This window comes from Papaver somniferum, chromosome 4, assembly GCF_003573695.1.
Source record: "Papaver somniferum cultivar HN1 chromosome 4, ASM357369v1, whole genome shotgun sequence".
Classification (NCBI taxonomy): Eukaryota; Viridiplantae; Streptophyta; class Magnoliopsida; order Ranunculales; family Papaveraceae; genus Papaver; species Papaver somniferum.
Window position 1 is genome coordinate 10,858,263 of NC_039361.1, and position 26,907 is coordinate 10,885,169.

At 37.4% G+C, this 26,907-nt stretch overlaps 1 protein-coding gene across 9 annotated transcripts; it reads right to left on the reverse strand.

Moving 5' to 3' along the window:
* Positions 1–11,972: 11,972 nt before the first annotated feature.
* Positions 11,973–16,629, reverse strand: LOC113273527 (filament-like plant protein 1). 9 transcript variants are annotated; one of them, XR_003322458.1, is made up of 9 exons: positions 16,490–16,620; positions 16,151–16,256; positions 15,793–16,003; positions 15,598–15,688; positions 15,330–15,467; positions 14,183–14,326; positions 12,680–12,727; positions 12,531–12,602; positions 11,973–12,318 (listed from the first exon to the last, which is right to left on the reverse strand). XR_003322458.1 is itself a non-coding variant. In XM_026523216.1 (7 exons), the coding sequence occupies exons 5-7, from the start codon at positions 14,172–14,174 to the stop codon at positions 12,125–12,127; spliced, it is 399 nt and encodes a 132-aa protein (XP_026379001.1). In that variant the 5' UTR covers positions 14,175–14,326; positions 15,330–15,467; positions 15,598–15,688; positions 15,793–16,003; positions 16,490–16,629; the 3' UTR covers positions 11,973–12,124. The 9 variants fall into 9 exon arrangements, 1 of the variants encoding a protein (XP_026379001.1); XR_003322459.1 differs by having other exon boundaries at positions 12,680–12,724; positions 14,167–14,326; XR_003322456.1 differs by having other exon boundaries at positions 14,167–14,326.
* Positions 16,630–26,907: the final 10,278 nt, after the last annotated feature.

Sequence of the window (26,907 nt, forward strand, 5' to 3'; positions counted from 1 at the left end):
AATACCATTTCGACAGTTTATGATCGCATTAGACGTAGCTAAGAATGGGCGACCTAAAATCACAGGTATTTGGTTCTCTGGGTCGGGGACAGGTTGGGTATCTAGGACCACGAAATCCACTGGATAAATAAACTTGTCGACCTCAATAAGAACATCCTCGATCACACCACGAGGGATTTTAACGGACCTATCAGCTAACTGGAGTGTTATCTGGGTAGGTTTCATCTCACCAAGTCCTAGCTTAAGGTACACATGGTATGGCAGTAAGTTCACACTGGCTCCTAAGTCAAGCAACGCTTTCTCAACACGGTACTTACCTATTGTACAAGCAATGGTAGGGGACCCTGGGTCTTTATACTTAGGAGTAGTGGTATTCTGAATAATAGAACTCACATGACTAGCTATGAAGGCTTTCTTCTGACACTGAGCTTACGCTTTCGCGTACACAAGTCCTTAAGGAACTTGGCATAAGAGGGAATCTGCCTAATTGCATCTAATAATGGAAGGTTGATATTAACCTGCTTAAAAACCTCCAATATATCATTAAAGTTGGACTCCCTCTTAGTCGGAACTAGCAGCTGGGGAAACGGGGCTCTGGGAACAAAGTGAGGCTCAACAGGACCCTCATTGGTCTCTTTGGAGACTCTATCAGTCTCCTCATTTTCTGGCTCAGCAGGGTGAACTACAGCATGTTCACTATCAGGCATGGCGACCTTGTTGTCAACTTTCTTTCCACTTCTTAGGGTTGTGACAGCATTCACATGATTGTACGATTTCTCTCCTCTAGGGTTAGGATCAGTATGACTAGGGAACCTTCCATTCTCTCTCACTTATAAACTTAGCTATTTGTCCTACTTGAAGTTCTAATTTGGCAAGACTCTGGGAATTATTCTTCAATTCTTGCCTAGTTTCTTGTTGAAAGCTCATGTGGTTCTTTGATAGCATTTCATGGTTATTTGCTAACATAGTGAGAGTCCTCTAAGGTAGAGATCTTTTTCTCGGAAGTGTTCTGAAACTGGGTTTGACCTGAAGAGTTCTTAAAACCAAAACCTGGGGGAGGCTGAGAATTGCTAGACTGGCCTTGACTCTGGCCCTTAGACCAAGAGAAATTAGGATGGTTTCTCCAACCAGGGTTGTAGGTTTCTGAGTATGGGTCAAACTTCTGACGGTTCTCAAACCTAGAGTTGTTATAGACAGCATGGGCTTGCTCTTCACTAACCTGACCTTCCCAAAACGAATTATCGGGCTCTATTCCACAACTAGAGACTTGAGAGGCTCTATTAGGTTCAACAAGGGACCTATTTTTAGACTGACCCATTTCTAAAGCTTCTAACCTTCTGGATAAAGCAGCAAACTTAGCATCTGACGCAAAACTCGTATCTACCATATTGGTGCTACTTCTATTGACCAAGAGTCTTTTAGGGGGTTCAACACAAGATTCCCACTGTTGGGATTTTTCAGCGATAGCTCCTAAGAAGGTAAAAGCATCATCAGCATTTTTACTAGTGAACTCACCAGCGCACATAGACTCAACCATGGCTTTGGTCGAATAGTCTAAACCATCATAAATAATCTGTACAAGTTTCATATTATCAAATCCATGGTGAGGACACTGAGATAGGAGATCATTGAATCGCTCTAAAAACCTATAAAGAGACTCTCCCTCTTGTTGCACACTAGCACTAATTTTCTGCCTAACAGCTGCAGTTTTATGCTTAGGGTAGAATTTCATATAGAAGGCAGCGATAAGTTCCTGCCATGTTTCTATGGATTCAGACGGTAGGTTGTTAAGCCAGGTCTTGGCTTTGTCTCTCAAAGAAAAGGGAAACATCTTAAGTTTCAAGACTTCATCGGTAAGGTCCTTTATCCTAATTGTCCCACAGATTTCCTCAAAGTCCCTAATATGAAAATAAGGGTTCTCATCATCTTTTCCTAAGAATATAGGGATCATCTGAAGAATACTAGGTTTTATCTCAAAATTAGCCGTAGTGGCTGGCAATTTAATGCATGAAGCTCGGTTGGTCCTAGTTGGGAACATGTAATCTTTCAAAGTTGCCATCGCTGGCACAACTGGAAGTACTAGGGGTACTATCCTCACAAAGAGACAGATTCTCAAAACAGAAGTTTCCAAAAACAGGGCTCTCCAAAGAAAAGTCTTCGAGCTCCCTGCTTAAATCAGAAGAACTACTAGGTTTTTCGCTAATCAATCGACCTAGAGTATCTCTTTTCCAAGCCCTAACAAAATCGGGCATACACTAAAAAGAATTCAAAAAGAAATAAAAATCCTAACAGAAGGTTCTAGCAACACACAGCAGGCTGACTCGACTTTACCACAGCAAACCTAAAGATTTCTAGCAAACAACAAGCATGATGGCTCCACTTAGATTGTTTCTAGACCAGCTTCTAATCCTTCGAAAGGGAATTCGTTACAATTTGAGCAAACCCCTCTGGAATCAATCCGAGTTAAAGCAAGTTGAATCGAGGCGAGGGAAGCTCAGTGGAGCTTTGATACCCAAAACCTCACCGATCCAATGCGGCGCAGTCACGCATTCAACTCGCAGAAACCGTCAAGAACTTCGAGGTGTGCTTAAAAGAGTAACCAATATTTTTCGAATGATTGTCCTGTTAAGCTCGATACCCTATAGGTCTCTTTCTAGTCCAAATTTTAGGCTTAGGTTCGCTTTAGGTTTCGTTTTCCTAAGGCGGGCAAGAAGGGAGCGGTGATGAAATCCGAACCCTTATCTTATATGGTCCAGTCCTTGCCCTTTACTAGGAATTTAAAAACAGTCCATATTCAAGTCCTCAGCATATATTCACCTTAAGGAGTCCAGTAACCCGCTTGCAGGAGATTCGCGGGTGTTTAGAATTTTACCTCCCGTACCAGACGGGCGAAGAACCGCTGAAGTCGACTCGGGCCACGACTCCTATGCCGTGTGCGAACCCGAGGGGCCGAGACGATATCGTAATCGTCGTCCTTCCCTGCAAACAGTTTATATTTAAGGGTACCCTTCCGTAGGGTTTAAAAATAAAAATAAAAATGTCCCAAAATTAATGTCCAAAGTCCATAAAAAAAAATACAAAAGAAAAGAAAGTCTAAAAAAAAAATTACAAAAATAAAAATGTCTCTTTTTTTTCTCTCTTTTTATCAAAATAAATAAAAAATCTTCTTCTTTCGCTCCTTTAGCTTTGCTTTTCGCTCCCAAACTTTAAGTAAATCACCACAAGCTTTGGCAAATTTCTTTCGCTCCAACTTCAAAAATCTGCAAGGAAACAAAAAAAACCAAACGTAAAGAAGAACAAAAATAATAAAAATAATAAAAATCTAAAAAAAATGCTAACTAAACACAGGTCCGCGTCGGCGGCGCCAAAAATTTGATGGTTTTCAAATAGTGATTGTAGTTGTAGTGGTAAACAGGGTTCTTTAGGACTTGTGAAGAAAACAATTTTTCTAGATTTAAATTAAACATGCAAATAAATAAAATAGTTCAAACTTTTGGAGATAAATACCAAGACTAGGATTCCACCATTGATCCATTAATTGATAAACTCTAAATAAAAATCATGCAATTCTATCTTTAAAAATAATTCTAATATTTGCCTCAAATATATTCTTGAAGTAATAGTTGTAATCAACGAGTATAAAACATCAAAAGTATTTAAAACCCAGCATGCTTCATCAAATTAATTCACAACTATTCAATAAGAACTAATATTTCAATTCAATCCCATGCAAATAATCAAATAATAATAATATTGCAAATAAATAGTAAAATTAGAATTATACCAATTAATGTGGAACAATGGCTTCCTCCGTCGCCTTGGCTAATGGGGTTTAGCTCCTCATCCCAAAAACATGATCATAAGATGTATCCATGGCTTAATAATGTGTTTTTATTGATGAAAATGGTGTAAAAAGAAGTTTGCAACGCTGTATAAATGTTACAGCGTTACTGTTACAAAGTGGAAGGGTCTTAAAAACAACGATAGTAGCACTAACTGCTGTAAAACAACGACAGTTGCTATGACTATTGAAAAACGACGGTTCAGAAGCGTCTGTTCTTCGTCTTCTTCAACTGTGCAGCAGCAGAAAATATTTTCTCTGAAAGTTTTTCTCACGCCTCTCCTGGTCTTTCTTTTGCTCCCAAATCTCTCCTGATGGTTTCTGAAACTTTTCTATGACTTGAAACCACTCTTATATAGCCCTCAAATCCCAAATAACTCGTATAAATTCCGACTTTTTCTTCTCTGCGCTGTTGAGAGAATAATCCCTTCTGTTGAGCTTTTTCACGTGTTGTTAGCTATAAAATAGCTACCAAACTCTTCCCTAGACTTGAATAAGACCGTGTACATGTTAATCCATCGTCAAATTCCTCCAGAAATCTCTCAAAAATCTTTGAAAGTGCACAACAGGACACGTCTCTCTGTTTTAACTTTGATTGCTTCTCCCGGATATTCTAGCCCAATTAAGCCCATGAAATCATCCATACTAGAATTTTATATCCATATCACGTCCATCCCAATCAATTTCCGGTGTTTAATCTCCCTAAAACAGCTCCAACAATCGGATCAAAAATCAACAGCGAAATGCATGGCCTTTCCCGCCAAAACCAGTAATTGAAATTTGAAGAAGACCTCCCCCTATCCAGTTCTGGTGTCCCTTTAGCAGCTGCCTGGAAATGGGTCACCCCTTAGTAATTAGGTTACCCCTTATCCAAAATCAAGGATCCGTATAGCAAGTGTCCTCTGGGGCATTTTCCGCACTTTTTTCGGGGTTCCTCCGGGGTATTTCTGGGATACTTCCGGTACACTTCTGAGGCGCTTCCGGTACGTTATCAACGGAGGTCCAAATGCCACATTTTTAGCCAAATTCGCCGCAAAACTTTATTCTTCTAAAAACACCTACAAATAAATAAAATATCCATATAAGTACAATATCGAGTACTAACAATATATACAAATGAGCTATATTAGACACATAAATGCGTCTATCATGCCTTGGTTGGGAAGGTTAAGAATCTGCACAACATCATCCGGGGTAATCGTCATCTCCCCAAACGGCATATGGAAAGTATCGGTCTCAGGATACATTCTCTCCACGAACGCCAATATGGCCACACGATCATGTTCCAACAATGAATTCTCGACGGCATTAGCTAACCCCGAGTTGGCAACAATTGACTTGAACCTTTCACATTCACCGGATAAAGGCCACGCAAGCATTTTTGTTGGTGCGGCGGTAGGTTTGAGTAGACGGACCGCATCTTGATGATCCTATTAAAGTACATAAAAAAATCCTTAATACAAATATTACGATATAACACATAGAAAATACATTAATAAAAAATAGTAATTTTGTTACCTCGGTTTCGTATATTTCTCTGGCCCATGAGTTCTTTGTATCCAAATAAAATTTTTCCTCCATCCGCCGGTAGCCCAAGGATCGTGCCTGCTGGAATACCCTTCTTCTTCAAGTGCTGAGGGACAAGATGTGATGCTTTCTTAGCAATATCCTTCCTTACACCATCTTTTCCTTTTTTGGATTTTTGGGTACCACTTGGTTGTCCTTCTTCTTATACTCTTGGCATTGGATCAACTGGTTCAATTTCATGGTGGGGTGTAACTTGTGGAGCAGTTGGTTCTGCACTTTGTTGAGCGGCTTGTTCAACACTTGGTTGCACCCCTTGTTCACTGCCTTGTTGTTCTACACTTTGTTCAGCACTTGGTTGCACTCCTTGTTGACTGCTTTGTTCTTGTAAGCTTTGTTGAGCACTTGAATTATCTTTGGCACTCCTTTCCCTCCCAGCACTAGATGTAACTTTCTTCCTCCTTTCTCGATTTTGTCTAAACAACAAAGAAAGGAACAATATTTACAAACTATGCAATCGCAAGACAAAGTATGGAAATATAACCCGAATGTACACATTCGGACGTAAGAAGACACATAATGTTCCCGAATACAAAACAATCGAAAGCTAACTAAACATATTTACAACCGAATATGCATCAATTGGAGTTCAGAAGCTCTAAATTTTTCATCCTACACAATCGGAAGACAAAGTACACAACTATAACCCGAATGAACAAATTCGGAAGTAAGAAGACACATTTTTTTCCGAATGAAAAACAATCGGAATATAACTAAACATGTTTAAAACCGAATATTCATCAACTGGAGTTCAGAAACTCTAAATTTTATCCTACACAATCGGAGGTATAAAACATTATATTGTCTTCCGAATAAATACTGGCCCCAAAATGGGATTTTTCCTATATCAGAAATTTTGAGATTTTTTCAATATATATATATATATATATATATATATATTCGGTAGTGAGTGTACTTCCGAATACTGTGTGTCTACTTAAATATATTCGGGAGCCAAAAAATTCATTAAACTACCGATTATTACCAGTTTGTATCCAGGAAGATATGGCCAACAATATTCGGCCGATAACCTTCAAATATTTCTCCCGAATACTATTGATGTTCTTGAGAAATGAAGAACACGACTACATTCGGAAGTAAATAAGCATGAACATCGCCCGAATCTGGATAAATAACCGAAAACCCTAGAATTTTTTTTTCTCGATTCGTCGAATTAAAGCGAAATAAACCCCAAAAATGATAGATTCTTACCTAATTGGGGCCATTTGAAGTTGACGAAGTGTTTGACTATCGGAATCTCAACCACCGACTACATCGACGGGTATTTCTTCTTCGCGTTCTTCGCGTTCTTCTTCATTTGCAGCAAAAAATTTCTTTATTTCTTGCTAAAATCCCAATCTTTGGATCGATACCCCGAGCAACGTTTTTGGTTCTAGGTTTGTGGGTTTCATTTCCCTTATCCATTGTTTTATAAACGAATCGACGATGTTTTGATTTACGATTCGCGACGATGTTCCGGTTGAACACAAGAACGAGGGAAATTTTTTTTTCTTCCACAATCGGAAGATAATATGAAACTGGAAGAAGAAGAGTTGAAATGAGTAAAAAAAATTTTGATTTGGTTTTTATACAGTTTTACCAGAAGGGCATTTAAGCAACTTCAATATCATATAGGGTACCCCTTAACTAGAGTCTTTGGATGGGTATAAATTGATGACCCCTAAATCCTTTCGGGTGGCCCCTAAAAATGCGAGGATATTTTGGGTGGACAAAAAAATTTAACCGCATAGAAGGCCCTATGAAAAAGTTCGTACATGACCCTTTTAATCTCAGAATCCGCTGTGAGATGTGAGGTTTGAGAATAAGGAATCTAAAAGCAGTTAACAAAGTTTCGTTAGCAAAGTAGAGTAGGAGTACTCTCAAGACAAGCAAATCTTATGGAGACATGTAACTCTATAAAAAAAAAAAACATATAGAAAAATGACATTTGGACTAAAGAGTACAAAGAACCTTATAGACAATTTACTCAAAAGAGAATGTCAGATAAGCAACACTCTATGTTGCTTGGGTAGCGGTGAGATGGAAATTGTTGACCAATTAGTCAACTATATGGTTGTTTGAAAGAGCGATGCTAGAAGTACCGGGATCTTATCCCGAGTATTGTCCCGATACCGACAACTCTTAGTGCTAGCTGGAGAAAATAGGGGGCGGGGTGCCTAAAGAGTGTAATAGCAGACATTCTATCAAAGTTAACTAGAGTTGATAGGTTGAGTAGTGTTTGGTTATCATCTCCTCCCAGGGGCATATCCTTATTCAACTACAGGAGGACAATACGTAATCACTTAAACTTCAGTCTAGTATTTCGGTTCAAGTTATTAAAAAAAGAAGTAAAAACAGAAAATAGGGGTGGGGTTTGGGCCCACCACAGTTTGTTTCTGTCGGTCGAGAATTCCCGGTTAACCTAGCATTTTCGTATTTGAAATATATATTCTTTCAGGTTTAGGCTCTAGCGGTTTGGGAAGTTATAAGTGTAAACTATAGGAAGACCCATTTTTCAGATTTCTTCCACTGTGAAACCCATATCCAGAAATCCGATGGCGTGCACCCATTTTTTAGAGAAAAATTATTCTCGCACCTAAAATTATTGAAATTAAATTTTGCTGCGAGATTTTATACGTTCATCGTACTTTTTTTCTTTCTTCTTCTTCTCTCTTTCTCCTCCATCTCGAGATCCTATCTGATTTCAATCTGTGAGGAAGAAGAACAACAACTTCATTCAATCATTCATAGAAACTGTCCGACAACAAACTTCATCTGAATTTCATGCCAAACCATGGTAGCAAATTCCATCTTCTACAGCTGAATCATGGTCAGAAAAACAACTCAGAATTTTAGAATTTGTTGGAACACCAAATCCAAGTGAAACCCAATTTCTAACCCATATCCAGATCCGATCTGACTTCAATCTATGAGGAAGAAGAACAACGACTTCTCCATTTGAGCGTTTCATAAGGGATCAATGCAAGTCTGGGGAGATTAAAAATCTTGATATTGCAAAGTATTACTTTGATCAAATGGTTTCAGTGAAGCCTTTGCCATTCATTTATACATTCAATCATCTATTAACTTCAGTTTCAAAGAACATAAGTTTTTCAGCTGTTGTGCTTATGAGCAAAATGATGAATATGGTCGAAATTCAGTCGGATTTGTTTACATTTAGCATTCTGATTAACTGTTATTGTAAGTTAGGTGATGTTGATTGTGGGTTTTGTGTGTTTGGTGAAATGATTAAGAGAGGTTATGAGCCTGATATTGTAGTTTATACCACTCTGATTAAGGGATTGTGTATGTAGGGGACTGGTAAGGAATGCGGTAGAGGTGTTTGAGAAAATGGCTGACAGGGGTGTTCGGCCGAATGTTGTTACATGTGGAACTGTTATATCTGGGCTTTGTAGAATTAGGGAAGTTGATCTTGCTCTAGAGTTGCATAGAAATATGGTGAAATGGAAACGCAGTCCTAATTTGATCACCTATAATTCGTTGATACATGGGTTTCGTAATGTTGGTCGGGTAAGTGAAGCAATGAGAGTCTTTGATGAGATGTTGAGTCGAGAAATTTCAGCTGATGTTGTCACTTATACATGTTTAATTTACGCTGTGTCAATATGGTTTTTTAATGGAAGCGAGAGAGTGTTTTGAACAAATGGTGGGTATAGGGATATCACCTGACATAGTAACGTTCACTATATTAATATATTCTTATTGTAAAGCAGGGATACTGAGAGGCGAATGTTGGGTCTTTGAGTTTATGAGTAAGTTCGGCGTAGAGCTTATTGTAGTAACTTATAATTCGATGATTAATGGGTACTGCATGAATGGCAGATTGGATGAAACTATTCTTGTTTGTACTCGTCGCGTAGCTCTCTTAAAAAGATTTCTAACGATATAAAATTTGTAAAATTCCAAGGCGCGGATTTTTATATATATTATATCCAAGTTGCGTTGCCAATTATACCCCTGATGCATAACCTGTCATGCGGATGCATAATCCGTCATGCATACATTTTTAATAATTCCATATAATTATGGGTGTCACGGAAATAATTATGAGTATCACGGTACCTAAAATTAATTGTGGGCCTGACACTGAGAATATTAATTTTTTTAGGCGTGCGCCTAATTTTCCCAAACTATAGTCGATAGAAATATTTAGTTGGGCTCTAAGAGCAACCACAGTGGCCGAGTATAACCAAAAATATGGGATGAGATCGTAACGCAGTGGGACGGAGTAAAGATCAAATCTCAGCCAAAGATCAAATTCCAGATCATATTTAGTCGCGACCAAATCCCAAATCCAGATATAGTCAGGCGTAAATTTAACGTACGCTTGTTGCTGGACGTAAATTTAAAGTACGCTCGTTAACGGGCGGAAATGAAATTTACGCCTGTTGGTGGGGCGGACATCAAATTTACGTATGAGACAGGCGGATCCCAAAACTACGCCTCATCGGGCGGATCGCAAAAGTCCGCTTGTCGCCAGGCGTAGATATTAATCACGCCTCTTCTGGGCGGACACCAAGTTTACGCCTCTCTGGGGCGGATACCAAATTTACGCCCCTTCCATGCGTAGACCAAATTTCCGCCCCATTCATTGTCTAAAATCAGATCTGGAAAATAATATCCTTATGGACAGGGAAAGAACCAAATGTTCTATGCAAACGTTTAGTTATACATGGAGGAAAATGGGTGGAACACATTATAGGAAAGAGTTAGCCACAACCATATTGACGCATTAGAGAGGAAATATTTCACCCAGCTGAGATGATCATGGAAACGGACATTAAAATCACGCCTATTTGATCTTTAGTTTTATCATACGTATCTAAATTACGTTTACGTCCCACATAGGCGTAAAAAAAATTTTACGCCTCATTAGCAGGCGTACAATGGTCCTTCCGCCCCATTCAGGTGTACTAGAATGCTTCCGCCCCATTCAGGCGTACTAGAATGCTTCCGCCCGTGTGTATGTATACGTGCTAAAGAAACGTGTTATCGCCAGGCGTAATTTTATTTTACGTGCGTTGGCACGGTGAGATGATCATCCGCCTGACAAACGGGCGTAATTTAAAAACCCGTCCCACGTGAAACGTAATTTATATTTACGCCCGTCGTCATGCGTTAATTTAACCTACGCCTGTCTCAAACGTAATTTAAATCTCCGCCCACAAATCAAACGTAACTGAATTATCCGCCCGTCTTCAAACGTAACTAAATTATCCGCTCGATCAAATTTGGTCTTCATCCCATAGCGTCACAGTACAGAGTAAACTCAAATTTGGTCCCGTTTTTTGGTCTTTGATCTTTGGGTATAGTCGTACGACTGCAGTTGCTCTAACGGTTTGGGCTGCTTGATTGTAAATATTCTTATCCTCTCCTTTTTTTCTGAATAAATTTTCGAAAATGCTTAAGCACGGAAAAATGCAGCGGTAGAGAGAAAAAAAAGTGGACCCACTTCCACTGCTCTAATCTAAATTGTGAGAAGCTGCTGCAGACCGTCAGATGTACCAGAAGCGCATTTAGCATTGGCCTAAAATTTTACCCTTTCTCTTTTGCCACATTTTTGAATAAAATTTAATCCCTTTTTCTTTTGCCACGTAGCAGTATTGCACATTTGGTTTAAAATAACAATTTCCACCACATGGATGAAGATAGTGGATTACTAATTAACACAGGTCATGAGATAAACTTTAAGCAACAATGTTAACCATTTTTGGGTTATTCCACAGGTTCTGGGCTAAAAAGCAGTAGTAGGCAGATTTAGAATTTGGCATAGAAGGTAGTTTATGTCTAATTAGAAGTAGAAGCTGTACTAAGCATATGATTTAATTATGTCCATTCATTTTTTACATATGATAAACAAGGTCCATTTAGTAACACATACTTGACTTGTAACGTGACCACTATCGTTGAACCTATTTATCGTATTGAGTAGGAAAATCCAATCACTACTATGATTTGACTATAACTTATATAAATGTGCTAGCTTGACGATCTCTTTTCTTGTTAAGTTCAGTTAAATCAGCATAGGCAGACTGGAACGTTTTTGTAGCTTCTTTAACTGGCAACCAAGAATATGATTGAGTTCAATTTGGTAAGTTCAGACATCACAGTCCGCTTACCAAGTAACCAACCCATATGAAAAGTATCTTATCCTACACATTGTTTTCTTGACACAGTAAAACAGCTTAAAAGTTCTTGAAGCTCGGATATACATTTAGACCTAACATATTCTCACCCTCCTATTCTTCATAATCTCTAAGTGTATCTACCATCAAACCAACTCCAAAGATGCCATCACAGGGAATAATGTCATAGAAGTGTAACAGATCATGTTGAATGACTCCATGCTCCGATGGTCAAACGGGAATTCCTTAGACATGCCATCTTCTGATCTTTTGAGTTTGACCTTTGTCTGTACACCCTAAGATGCTTAAAAATTCCTACCTAAGTGGAGATACTACTCAGTTCTCAAATCTAAACATCTATACCTACTCTTGTTCCATCCTAAAACATAAATTCAAGGGTATAGCAGAAGAAAGAAAATGATCATAAACACAGATATATCAGGGGAGTGAAATCATTAAAGGAACTGTATAGCTCACTGACTTTCAGTTATTACTATAAGTCGGACTAGGTTAAGGCGCACTAGTTTTGATTGCATGAAAATTCGATTAGAACTCATGTCATTACCTGAATGACAGCTTCATGAAACTTCTGTTCTTGTTTGTCTCTTGCTTGCCTAAGCTGTCTGACACACTCCTTCAGATCCCCTTCGAGATGACCCACCCGATCTTCAAGCGCTGAATTCTTCAGAGCTGCAGTTTCAAGCTGTTCCTTAAAGGCCACCGCTGCATCTTCTGCCTTATTCCAACCTACAAATGGAGATCCCAAACAGAACAGCAAGATTACCTCTTCATGAACAACATTTAAAATATTACTAACATTCTAACACACATAAGGGTACTCAGATTTGACAACAACAGCTTATAAGATGCAAAAGACAAGGAAACACAAGAATCCTTCCGTTTCACTATTAGTTTATTAACAGTAGAATCAACTCATAACTTTCTGCGAGCATATTTACCTGAAACCGCTTCTTCTGCAACTTTGGCACGTTGCTTTACTATATCCTCTTTGGAGGTGATGTTTAAGAGAGCTGCAGAAAGTTTTTCTGTCAGATTCCTCATATTGTCAATTAACCTCTTTAACACTGGTTGCAGATTTCGACATGACCTCTGGGGATTGCATATTGTCCATGGGAGATGCTTTTGATTGTTCCTGCTGCATTAATTACAAACAGAAAAAGCTCAGAACTTTTGTTACTACTCGTATACACCATATTAAAGGATTGAAGTTAACAAACAGATATGCATGAACATCGTAGAATAAGATAAATACAAGGTCTCATTATAAGGAGCTTAAACATGTAAAAGTAAAGCCAAGAATACATTTTCTGTTATTCCCAAAGTAATGATTCTTACTTCTTAGGGTCTCACTTGTCAGTTTACCTTCTAAAGCCTCAGGTTTTCGGGCATCAAAGAAAGAAATAAAAAAAACAATATCAAAAAAATGAAAGTAACTATTCACACTCATTAGTCAGATGCAATAGGACTTTAAAGGGTTCTTCTGCACAATTTGATATGCCGGCGTTGATTTTTAATCAAGTTGCTCGATAGTAAAATATTCCAATTTATTTATACCAGAGGCCACATAACGAAACTACTGGATTGCCATGTGGTTCAAGAAAGGTTGGTCCTAGTGAATGTGCTAATATGGCAATGATTCTACAGTGATTGCATAGGCATCAACTTCGGAAGGAAGCTAAATGGCTACGAACAATTTTCGTGAATCTTGTACTCAAAAACTCTTAAGCAGAAATATCCCAGTTGTGAAGTACGCCAACACCTTATCAAAGTTAGTTCCATATTCCTAGAATTTTTTTCAACTCATTTGGTAAAGAAGGGAAGGGTACCTTCCCAATAGACTCCTTAAACAGTGCCAAAGTTTGTAATAAGCTGTAACCGTGTCACATGGAACTTAGCAATATCTCAACGAAAGAACAAAATTAGGGCAAAGAGAAGGTCACACTGCGCATTTGCATTTCATTATTCAAAGTCTAACACTACAGACGTTTTATGTTAAACAGGAATGTCATTATTTGTAAGGATGGCTTTTGCTTTCAGTACTTGAAGCACCAATAAGCATGTATTAACCATGCACATATCCTATTTACACTACTTTGAAGTTTCAGTATAACCACCAGCTCAATGCTAATGTTCCTATGTATATAGAATTTCATAACAATCTTCCTAAACCTAGAATTACCTAGAAAAGGGAGTACCCTGGAACATTTTCTTCTCATCTCAGTTTCGAATAACAAAACGCTAGGGGAAGGAAGACATATTTCTTAAACTGCATGCTTTGCAATTCTCCTAGTAAAGTTTCCTCATAGTGACTGGTTTTCTATATCCATGGACAAAAATTAGTTCAATTCTAGACATAGTAACCAAATTCTACATTCATAGAAACACACCAATGAACACTTTCCATAGAAAAACCAAAGGTAAATAATTCCAAACTCTATTACAAAAAAGGCCAAATGACAGGTGCGCCACAACTCAGCAACACCAGATAGAGTTACAAATACCCAACCAAATTTCAATCAAAATGCCTGAGAGGACTTAAGCATAACTCTAAAGAGTTACTCATAAACCACTTACCTGTTCATCAGAGTACCTTTTAAAATAAGAAGATCCTGACTTTCTGTTTCACCAGGATGCTTATCTGAAGAAGATCTCTTCTTTCACAGCCAACTCAGCCGATCCATGTCAAGATAATAACCGGTACCAAGAACACTCTAGCCCTTGCACAAACCTCACCCTGCATATACATTCTCATCCATCAGTCACTGATATAGCAATCCCAAAAACCAATTTAATACCTCACCAAGTACACACACAAAAGACACTTTTTTCTGGGGTTTGCAATCTAAAAAGACAGCAGAAGAAAAAATAGAAAAGAATGGATGATAGATGTCAAGACCCGGTTTGTTGATAGATATGGATGATGATTAACTGTCTTAACAGAAGAAATGAAAAACGTAGTAGCCTGACAGATCAACAGTTACACATTATTCAGTTCACTTTCAAGAAAAACAGAATATGATTCAACGTTTACGCTTTATTCCAAATGTTAAACCCAAACCTCAATTAAATTCTCAATTCCTACAGAAAAACAATATAAACCCAGTTTCTGGAATGTACTCAAAATTCTCAATTATTTGAGGAGAGTCATAGTTTTAGTTTTCTATAGCTGGGTGTTTCTGAAGAAAAGTCTACTAAAAACGTCAGTAACTGGTTGTCATATTGAAAACATCGTGATGTTCATAATGGAACCTAACCACCAAATAGAAGTCTTCCGAACATAGAAAACTGAAAGAAGAGAAACACACTTTTGATTCTCCAACAGGTAAACAAACCATAAAAAAATGTCCTTGAAGAAAATGAAAAATGTTAGTGACCTAGCTTTAACTAAGGATAATGCAGGAAGAGATGTTCAGAATGCAAAGAAAAATCCAAGTGGTTTTGATACAGAAATATCTTGAATTTGAACAACAGTACAACCTCTTAAAGTTACAGGACATTTATACAATGTGGTGCTCCATTCTACCTCCATTAAACCATCCACGACTTTGTAAGATCAGAACATACGTAAATACAGATACATCGGGGGAGTGAAACCATTAGTGGAACTGTGTAGGTCATGGAACTTCATTTATCACTATATGTCAGACCATGTGAAAGCGCCATTTTGGCTAGTGTCATTAGCATGAAAATTTAAATCTTGCACTAACAGAGGGTAAAAAAATCTAATACAAAGAGACCTTATTAAGGAGTTCAGGCTTGTGCTCCTGCATAATACATTGAGATGCCCCAGCCACCAGCCGCACCCAGTGGTAGAATGTTATACGCTGTATAGATTGCCTACTTCTCTTGGAGAAATCTTTAGCAGCGGCAATGGCCTACTCGAAGTCGAAGAGGAACATCCCAAACATGTCAAGTATTGAAATATATAAGAGATGCAGAAAAATAGCAAAAGAAAGCCTCAACTTGTTTCAAAAAGGAAAAAAACAAAAAACAAAAAGGACTAACCTCAAAGAGAACGCCACAGGGATAACATGCCAGCTTCACTAAGGACTAAAATCAATCCCAAAGAACAACATTTACCCTTTATTCAGCTGACCTTCAACATAAACAGAATATGATTCACTTCACAAGTTGAACAAAATCTGTCTTATATATAAACCAAATTTAGTAAATAGCATAGGTAAGAACTCAGGCCATTACCTTAAGATATTCGCAGAAATTTAATAACTCTGAAGCGACTGCAACAAACCTAGGATTTTGGAATCCCATGCCCGAATTTGATGTAAATGAGGTGAAATCATGTACCCAAAATAACAGGACCAATTCCACCTTCAGGCAAACGCCATCATACTTAGATTACTCATTGCACTTAGAATCAGAGGTTCTGTTCATTTTGGCGTCCAAAGTTTAGCTGAAACGAAGGAGAGTCATAGCTTAGTTTTCTATAGCTGGATGTTTCTAAAATGTACCCAAAATTCATCAAGTAGAAACAATAGGCAAAACTAAAGTTCTTTTTTTTTTTTACGGAATTTTGAAATAATCCCAAAATTCAACTAACCCAGATTTAGTTTTTCCAGCATTAATCCAAGCAGAACTCCCCCATTCTAGTGTAAACCCTAACCTCAATCAAAATCTCCAACATCATTCCTTTGACCCCCTAGAAACTGAACATATTACCCATTAAATCAAACGAAATGAAAAACCCCTAATTTGGAAAGCACATAATTAATTTGTATATCATAGAAATTATCAAATTCCATCAAACCAACAACAACTTCAAAAACCCAATTTTCAAATGTCAAACCCTAACCTCATTTAAATTCCAAAAATAAAAAATACCCATTTATAATTACAAATCTTAAACAACTAGAGCCACATCATTTATATTGAAACTCACCATTCTCTAGAAGATTACACACCATCAGTAGCTGTTTTGTTGTATAAAAATGAGTCATTTCTCCAAACTGAAACCAACAACTTCAACAACTCCAAAACCCAATCTATATGTTAAACCCTAACCTCAATCAAATCCCAAATATGAAAAAAAAAAAAAAAAAAAAAAGCCCAATTACGATTACAAGTAAACAAAATAAAATCTTAAATTATAAAAACAAACTGAAAATCTAAAACCCCAAGGAGAGAGAATGAAGAGTAAACTAAACCACAGAAAGAGAAGAAACAAATAAAAGCCGAGCCTTTTCCCATATAATAAACCGAATGACCAAAGTTGCCCTTCAGTAAATAACAAAAGTAAGCTGTTTGGTTTGGACAAAAAGGTAACAGCATTCGACAACCATTACTTCTACCGAGTGCCACTCACCGCCAAAACCCAGTTCGAATTTGTTTCTCAGAGTTCTTCAAAGGATCAAGATTTCAATTCGTTATTGTCTTAGAATTAGTTTTGAATGAAACCCATTAACATACTCAATAACATCACTTGAAAGAACAGATATTTCAACAAGATACCACCTCTTCCAGAGCACTTCTTGATCAATCTTGAAGGTACTCTCGATGACGATGATACTCAATTTTCTATCTTTTCTTACTTTTGTTGGGTTTTCATTACAAATTTATAATGTATGAGTATGATTACTGAATGTGTTTGCTTTTGTTTTTCAACATTTGAATATTTCAGCAGTATTCTTCCCTTCTCCCAAACGAAACACAATTTGAAGGTACTCCCTGAACATACTCAATGTTCTTCTTCTTCATCTTTTTATTGGTTTATCATAAATATTTCTTGCAATCTTTGATCACATATTGCTGTATGGGACTTTTAATTAGATGGGTTGTTTTTGTTTTTAATGATTTCATTCGTTTTTATTGAGTTTAGATTCTTGCATTATTTCAGTTAATAACCAGCATGGATGAAAAAAGTCCTGATGAGAAAGGAAATCCTCCAAAGGTGATCAGTCCTCAGGAGGTAATGCTTTAATTTCTTAGATTGAATTAGTATTTCATGTTTTTTATTGGATTGACATGCACATTTGATTGCCAAGAAAAATTGGGCGTTCATATTATCTGGTTTGGGGATGTATTATCTTACAGGAAACAATACCAGAAGAACCAACAATGGATACTGAAAATGTGCAGAGAAAACTACCTATTGCACCTCAGGTATGTAAATCTGGTTTAATGGTGTTACTTGTCACATTCAATTAATCTTTTATATTTCTTACTGGTTATATGGTATCCTATCTAAGGATCCAAAAGTGCAAGGAGGACAAACAACACCTACTAGTCCTAAAGCTTCATCTTCACCAAGCAGTGGAGATGGTACAACACCTCCTAGTCCTAAAGCTTCATCTTCACCAAGCAGTGGAGATGGTACACTACCTCCTAGTCCTAAAGCTTCATCTTCACCAAGCAGTGGAGATGGTACAATACCTCCTAGTCCTAAAGCTTCATCTTTACCAAAGAATGGTTCAGGTCATGTGGAATTGCAGTCAGGGGATAATACTAAACGTCTCTTGGCAAGTATCAAGATTCTGCTAGCATCGATTAAGTTCATGTTTATTGGTAGACTGGAGTTCCAAAATACTATTACTGCATTAGAAAGACTTGGAATCTGTACTAAAGGAGCAATCATTAGAAACAATGGTCCGTTCACTACAAGACAACGAGTCATTCAAGATGGCGATTCTCCAAGTAAAAGATGCAATAAGTAAAACTGATACTTTCCAGGAGATGGTGAAGCTCCAAGTAGAAGATGCAATAAGTAATACTGATACATTCAAGGAGACGGTTAAGGCCCAAGTAGAAAATGAACTGAATAGAATTACGATGGAACGCAAGCTTGCTGCCACTGACCTAGCAACAACAGGTATGTAAGGTTATTGAATATTAGTTTACTAGATTAGTAATTTTGCTTTGTTAACTCATGTGTTGCTGTTACTGTATGTGGTCTTGAGGAGAATGTTGGTCTAACTTTTGCAAGGATCAGATTCGGAACGGATGAAAGTTGTAAGGGACAAGAAGGCAAAGGCAGTGGTTGAAGCAAACGAGTTTCGACCCAACATCACATCCTCACTCGAAATTTCGTCCACAGTGATGACGTTTCTTGTTGGTTTTCTCACATTGATTGCAATCCAGCCATCGAGGACCACATCAGAGATATGGACAATAGTCGCTATGGTTGCAATAATCTTAATAGGCGCAGTTTTATTTCTTTCCACTGCCTGGTATTGGCTAGGAAGCCTCACTCCTCAAATCGATACCCTTTCTGTGAAGCGAAATGCATTAATAAAGGAATCCATTAGTGTTGCAAGAGAGATATGGAACTCAAGGCCACATGGTCCAAATACTCATGTTGAGAGTGATGCAGATATGGAAATAGTCCTTGCTGGAATCAAAGATGATCAAAATGCAGATTTAGCTACGTTTTTCGTTGAGATAAAAGATGGTGCACATCAAACTAAGGATCTTTGGAAGACTTACAGAATGTATGTAATACTATTGGGGTCATTTGCAACTGTGATTTCCATAGGTCTTATTGTGCTATCATGCGTAAAAAGGGGGGAATTGGGCACAGCATCACCAAGTGATATCCTAGGAGGATATGACATCTTTGGAAGAGGAGTAAAATCCTTTGGAAGAGGATACTCAGATCACTGAAAAGGAGAATGAAAGAGAAGAACAGCTAGAGGATTCATCATAAATCTGTATAGTGTTACTTAATCTGGAGGACGAAGTTGAGAGCTGCAGCATAAATCTGTATAGGGATACTTCATCTGGAGGACGAAGTTGAGAGCTGCAGCATAAATCTGTATAGGGCTACTTAATCTGGAGGACGAAGTTGAGAGCTGCAGCATAAATCTGTATAGGGCTACTTAATCTGAAGTCAACATTTTTCTTTCTGTTCTTCTTTTTCTTTGTGTAGCATTTCCTTAACATTAAAAGTCAATGAAACTTACTTTGATTGTTTATCTGAGTTTTTTCTGTTGTTTTGGACAAACTCCAAAATTGCCCATAATTATCAAGTACCTATGTGCTAGATAAGTCAAGTGGACTAACAATCCCCGTAAATTCCTACGCAATTGTATTCTACAGGTAGTAGCTACTGATTGATTGCAGTTTAGAATGATTTAGCTAGGCAGTGTTGGTCTTCAATATTATCAAGCACTAAACATCATTGAAGTGCTAAAATTGTCTAGGAGTATGTTTAAACTGACGTACTCACATTCACTTAACAAGGAAGGATAAAGACTACCTGTTCATTGGAGCTTATTTCAAATGATCGAGAAACACCAAAAGCGGAATAAGCAAGACCGTAGCTGGATCTGATTCTACAGTAGATATGTCTAATATTATCTCACAATGAGTTTGCAAAAACAAAAATATCCTTTTTGCATGAATCAAATTCGGAAACCTTACCAACAAGATGTCAGGAAAACCTTCCCTAGCCATATGTCGCCTTTCATCACAGTCATATCATGCCCACAACAAGCATGCATTAACCTGAAACTCTAAATGCCCTACAACAAACAACCCTCATATATGCAAACAAGAAAGATATTGGAATACACTGCAAATACCTGCGAGATATCAACAAGTTTAAAAAAGCCACGGCATCCACCAATTCCAGGGTTCAAGGGGACCAAAGTATGTTGTGGATAACCCGAAGTTCTTTTTGTTTCTACCATCCACTGCAATATGAGAAGCTAAAGCACTGAAACTCCAAAGTTTAACTCAAATAAATGGGTTGATAAGTTGATGCTCACATTTTCATAACATGGAATCATTAATTTGTTTTTGTTTTATTCCTCCCGTTGGAAGAAAGTAGAGAGTGTAGAGAAATCATCTAAAGCCGAATACTCTAAGTGCACACCAACAGAGGAAGAAGGTGACAAATTCTTACCCATTGCAAATGGTGGTAAATTGTAATGGTAACCTAGCTTTAGTACAACTTTTTATGTGAGTAATAATGTAATCTTTTTGTGATATGATACTACAGTGATTTTATTTCCCAAGGAAGCAGACTGAAAGCTAACCATTGAGCTAAAGTTATTTTTAGTCACTTTTGTGTACACATTTGACTTTACAAAGAAAATGTAGCAATAATAATACTACATTATTAAACCATTTTCGAACAAAAGGAAAGTTACAGTCACAAGAGGCTAATCATTAAGTGGATGATCATTTGAAGTAAAAATACAGTAAGATAGTTAAGCAGTTGAGCTGTGTCAGTTCGTCATTTAAAAGTCAAGGATGACACAGTAAGCTGCCAAATAAGCTAATCATGGTATGTACCTTCTTTCGGTTGTCTTCCAAGCATCTAAAGCACTGCATTTGTTGCCTCATAGGTGGGAGACACCCTGAACAAATGGCAGGATTAGACTCGCCAAGAACCAAAGTTAATTTTAATGCAGGCGCAAAGAAGTCATATAATAAAGACAAAAAATTCAAAGTGATTACAGAGTAGGACCCAGATGGATTTGAACCACCAACCTCCACAAACCATTAGTTGGGTTTGGGTGCTCTTGCCATTTTGAGCTTATGAGTCTATAATAAAGATACCTATAGCAGACAAAGAGCACTTAGGACTTGCATCTTTTGAGTTGCCAATGAATAACTTGGAGAGTCGTGCTTGCAGGTGATATCTCTATATCATAATTAACGAAAGATCTACATACTCAAGACTAAAGTTTATCATGCTGCACAGTTTTTCAAACTAAATGTTTAAGCTGCCAAATAGCAAATCATGGAATCTACCTTCTTAGCACTGAATTCGTTGCCTTAATGAATGGACGGATTATAGAATCTTCAGGAACCAAACGCAAATTTAATGGCAGAGGAAGAAGAAGTGACACATAATAAGAATATAAAGCAGGGAATAAGAATGACAGTACACTTAAATCAAAACTGTAACATTTGATATCTACCCTAGCATGTTATACTAGCTCAATTGTACAAAAACAGAAGAAAAGAAGGAAAGAGAAAAATGTCAGTGTACCTAAAGGCCATCACCAAAAATGTTGGAAGAGATATAAAACGCCTTTTGCGGTACTTTTGCCAAAGTACCACAAAACAGAGAAACTCTACAACAACCAAATTATCAGTGCTTGATCCAGAGCAGCAAAATTCTCCGTGATTTCAGAGTTAAGTATAAAAGCAAGATAATAACGTGCCTGCATCTAGCTCAATGGTATTCTGGAGTCAAAAAATCTGTGTCTTTGTACACTTGCTCGATATAAAGGAGCGAGCCAATGCTTGACCACCGTCATCCTTTTGTCAGGATCCAATACTAACATTCTCACTAACAAATTTTTAAAAGTGGCTAACATCTTCTGGTCCTCACCTCTGGATATGTCAAGATCAGTTATCTCTAATGTGGTACAAGACCAAGCATAATTTCTAAGATAGTTATGTCTCTTTTATACCATCCCTAATGTATATAACATGCTGTTATATATACCCTTTATGCTATCAATGTTGTCATTCACTCACCTTCTTCTTCTTGATCTTCTTTTCCTTTTGAGCATGGGGCTTTACAAGTATCGCCGACTACCTTTCTGCATCTTGAATCTGGAAACTGGCTTTAATGTTATTAAACCAGTCGACTGAGTGGAAGTGGTTTTGCTAGCTGCATTAGCAAGGACTCCATGAGCATGTTCGACAACTGACCCAATAAACGCCTTGGTACTGTCAAACCCTATTTTAGGATTATCTTTTGTGGCCTTATCGTCAGAAATCTCTGATTTTGAAGTATTCACTACTTGAGCTTTCTCCTTTTCAGGTTGCAATCGAAGTTCTCTTCCGCGGTAAACTTTCTCTATTCAAATAATTATCTTCAAGAAGTTGCTGTACAGTCAAATTTTCAACAGTTAACTGTTCAGCAGAATTTTGCTGGGATTGACTCAAACTTTTACTATTTTCTTCAAAGAACCCTTCCCATGTTGATGTCCTTCAGAGATTTTGAGCTGCTCGAAAGAATGCTCATCTATCGAGCACCCAAAGTCGGTAGCCTCATCTTCAGCTTCAAGTTCTTCTTTCTCAAGTCCATTTAACCTGGACACAATACGAGCATATTCCTCGTCTTCACCAGCAACTTCCACATTCTGCACTTCAGCAGAACTGGATGTATCTGGCATTTCCAAATACGGTTTATTTAACATCCTTTCTGTAGGATGCTCTTCAACATATTCCTCCCTTGTCTCAACAACACCTTCAGCAGCTTCAGCGGTGTCCAACATCATTGCCTTAAGGGACTAAACTTGGGAATCCAAAACTTCTCCTCTTCTTTGTAAAACCCCCACTGTTTGTTTCGATGTTCGTTGCACATAATACCCTTCTCCAAACAGCACAGTGAACTCATAATACCCTTCTCCAAACGACCAATGAAGAATGCCGCTTTTCCAAATGGAACCATGATATCGTGATGGAGCTCATCAGGAAGCTTATGAACGAGATTGATTAGATTGTTGTAGTCAGAAATGAAGCGACGAATAAACCCTACATCGGAGCTAATCCTAGATATTTCGCAGCAAAACTTGATTCAATCGTATAGAAACTAACCCTAGGTTTTACCCAAAATCTATTCAAAATGAAGAAAAGAAAACGGTCAATAAATGTAAATTTCCATATACAAATTGAGCTGAAAGTTGCTAAAAGGTGAAATCCTTAGCAATACCCAGTTTATAGAACTGCTAATAGTTTTTGGTCTCAATACAAAAACTTCGAAATTCAAAATTAGCTGAAATTCTTGTGAGAAGACGAGGAACCAAAAGAAACCCAGATTACGAAATTACCAATTTTGATAGATGCGTTGAGCTTCAAAGCCTTCCATGGTGAAATTTAAGGTTACAATTTAGAGAGCTGTGAACAAATCTCGAATCCTAGAGAATAGAAATGAAAAGCAACGCAACAGATGAATACGCCTTTCAAGGCAACAACCCTATCTCCCTAAATAATCCACTCCCAAACTGACGTATGTCAGCATCGACGGCTAAATAAAAGAACGAAACTGATACATTGACCGAAAAAAATGCACCGAGTGTGCACAGTTGAGGATGGTGGGGCCCACTCATGCCCCACCCCGTCCCAATGCAGAGAAAAGGGACATTTGAGATCGTAAGATCCCCTCTCGGTGTCCACCTTCGGTGATGTAGCATAAAAGAACTTAACAAACTCGGCCATAAGACTAATGGCACTGCTAGTCTTGGTTTACATAGGCCTGGCGTCATTAGGGGTGACCCTGAAAAAATTAGGGACGACTAATAAGACAAAATAGAATCACCCAAACTTAAAATGAAGCCATCCCTTATCTCTGATTTTTCAAAATGGCAATTATACCCTCCACAATCGGTAGATAAAAGTATTATCGGTAGTCTAATTTTTTAATCGGTAGATGTTAGGATAATCGGAGGGTATTGTGTGCATATGTGGTTTGAAAGTTTTGTTATTTTGAAAAAAACCTACAATCGGAGGGTATTTATTTACCATGTCTCCCGATTATGAAGTTGATCCAAAATTGATATTTGAAAAATCTCAAGTTTTTCGAATTTGGGAACTACCATAATCTGTAGACTTGGATTTAACATGTCTCCCGATTATGAAATTGCCCCAAAAATGAAATTTGAAAAAATCTCAAGTTTTTCGAATTTGGGAACTACCATAATCGGTAGCTTATGAAGTTAACCTAACCTAACCTACCGATTTTAAACCCCACGTTAACCGGTAGACAATGAGAAAATATTGTGTCCTATTATAAGGGTTTTTTGGTTCAGAAGAACTGTACAAATGAAACCACGATAATTGGTAGAAATTGTTAATATTTTTACTTCCGATTGTGGACCTGTCTGACAATTTTTTTGAAAAGTCACCAGAATCGGTAGTTAAGGTAGATAACATTACTACCGATTATGCACATATCTGTCAATTTTTTGAAAATTTACCAGAATCGGTAGGTAAGGTTGATATTTATCCTCCGATTATGGTGAAAAATTCAGCAGTTTCAGACAATCAAGTAATAAACATAACTCAAAATACATTCGTAACCCATAAGCTTAGGAACATATAATCCAAAACAAGTATTTAAAACATCATAATCCGAAAGAAACTGTTAAAACGACATAATCCATAACATCGAACAACACATTATCACCTAGTTTTCTTCTTAGTATTGTTAGGTACAGTTTTAGAACACTTAACACGATCCGGACGACCCGCATTATCACCAACATCACCTTCATCTCCCTCAATATTTCCTTCAGCATGAGAGCTTGAAGAAGCATGAGATCTTTTGTTCGTCTTTGATGTTTTTTTCGTTGGCGGGTTCTTCGCCACTTTCTCCCCAAACTCAGTTGCATACTCTTCATTATCAACATTATTTGTTAGAGCATAACTCGGTTGAACCCACCAAGCGTTGGTATGTCAAGTTTGGTTGTCATATTTCAGTGAACCAAAACTCATTTAAAGAGTCGCTTGATTATGTACTATAGTCAACTTCATATAGGTTAGCTTGAAAGTATTAGGATATGAGACATTACAAGTATTACGTGAAGACTTAAAGAAGTGAAGAAGTAAAGAAGTAAGGAGCTACAACGACGACATCATCCTTCCACTTGAGGTTAGTGATATTTGACATGAACTATTTCATTCCCTAACGTATCTTTCAAGTCGTGCATATTGAAAACATAACTGCGAAGTATGAATGATTACACTCTAGTTAGACGTAGTATTAAGGAATACAATACGAAGTATAACACTTATCTTTTGAACTTCGTATATAAGACATCGACATAATGTTTTGAATGCTATTGTGATTATGTATGGGTATGAGGTGAAGATTTCATCCTAGGAAACAATGTTTTACATTCGTTTAAAGGAATTAAATTCATGAACTTGTTTTGTGAATCGAAAGGGAAATAGCTAGGCTTTTTGGTATTGTTATTCATTGCATATCTTTTGAACTACCAATATGTGTGATTAGTATAACCGCTCATGACTTGTTTATGTTCTTAGTAAAACTATTCACAAGGCCTGACTTTTGTATTAGTATGACTTTTATTAGTGAAACTGATCTTAAGTAATCACTTGAGATGGTATGATCGATTCAGTGTTATTGGTATGACCAACTCTATCCAAAGGGGAACAGATCCTAGTAAGAGGTGCAACCGATCATAAGAGGGGAAATCGATCCTTGTAAGAGGTGCAACACGTTTAGGAACCAAACCTATGAACATGTGCAACACGTTTTTAGATATTGGGAACCGATCTTATGGACATGTGCAACAAATACAAGTTAAATATCACATATATGTGGGAACTGATCCTAGTGCCTAGTCAACCGAATTTTGGAAAGATAGTGTGACTAATTCCAGTACCCATATAGAGGTAGAACCGAAACTTGTTTTGGTAGAACCGTGAAACCCATGTTTGGTGATTGAGTATTCTTAATCAATCACATAGTTCTTGGAAGTCAGATGAACCAATTCTAAACTTGTTTGGAAGTGTGGCAAATCGATTCCAAGATAGTAAATATGAAAGATGATTTACTAAGTTAAGATGTCGACATAATTTGAACATGTGCAGTAACGCTTATCTTTTATTGTCCAAAGATATTCCTTAATAGCTAGAGGAAAACCCCAGATCGAAAAATAAATTGAGAATTTTTTAATTAAGGTTTTTAATTTTATTTTTGGAAAATGAAAATTAGTAATGTGCATTTACTAGTTGGAGATTTTCTAAGAGATTTTCGGTCAATATTTGGACAAAGCATTTCCAGGAATTATGGAAACCGAATTTGGAAATATATTGCATATCTTGAGAATATTTTCGGTTTTGAAAATTCCTTTGTGTCCAAACTTCCTTGGTCTATAAATATCAAATGGTGCATTTCGAGCAAACTAATCCTCAGAGACAGCAAAACTACCTAGTTGTGTTGTTACTGGTGGAGCCGCCTATTCGGAGGGGAAAGTAACCTAATTATGCGAAATCTCTTACGGCCGCTCAGTTTAAAGACTTCGTTGGGATTGAGAAGCTCTATTAGTACCGTTGGTGGGAAACTAGATGATTGCAGTTTATTATTAGTTTTCGATTGATTTGATTGACTAACGGTTGTTGAACTTTGATTGCACCTAGTTTGTTTATGCTTGAGAATCTTCTCTTCTGATATAAGATTCACTCAAACTAGATCGAAGTTTCGACGTGGATCTTTAGACTGTTTGTAGATCTAAAGACATCTTGTGATAATCCATTATTAACAGACTCCGTTCTGTGTGTGATTGATCACAAGAGATTCAAGCTGATTGTGTGCAAGTGTTTATTGAAGATCTAAGAAGATTTGAAGACGAAGAAGCTTTTTGATTTGGGTTC

Excerpts from the sequence above, each read along its gene's own strand:
- LOC113273527 (XM_026523216.1), bottom strand. Across the intron at positions 12,319-12,530 it reads TGCAGAAGAAGCGGTTTCAG|GTTGGAATAAGGCAGAAGAT; the intron begins GTAAATATGCTC and ends CTCCATTTGTAG.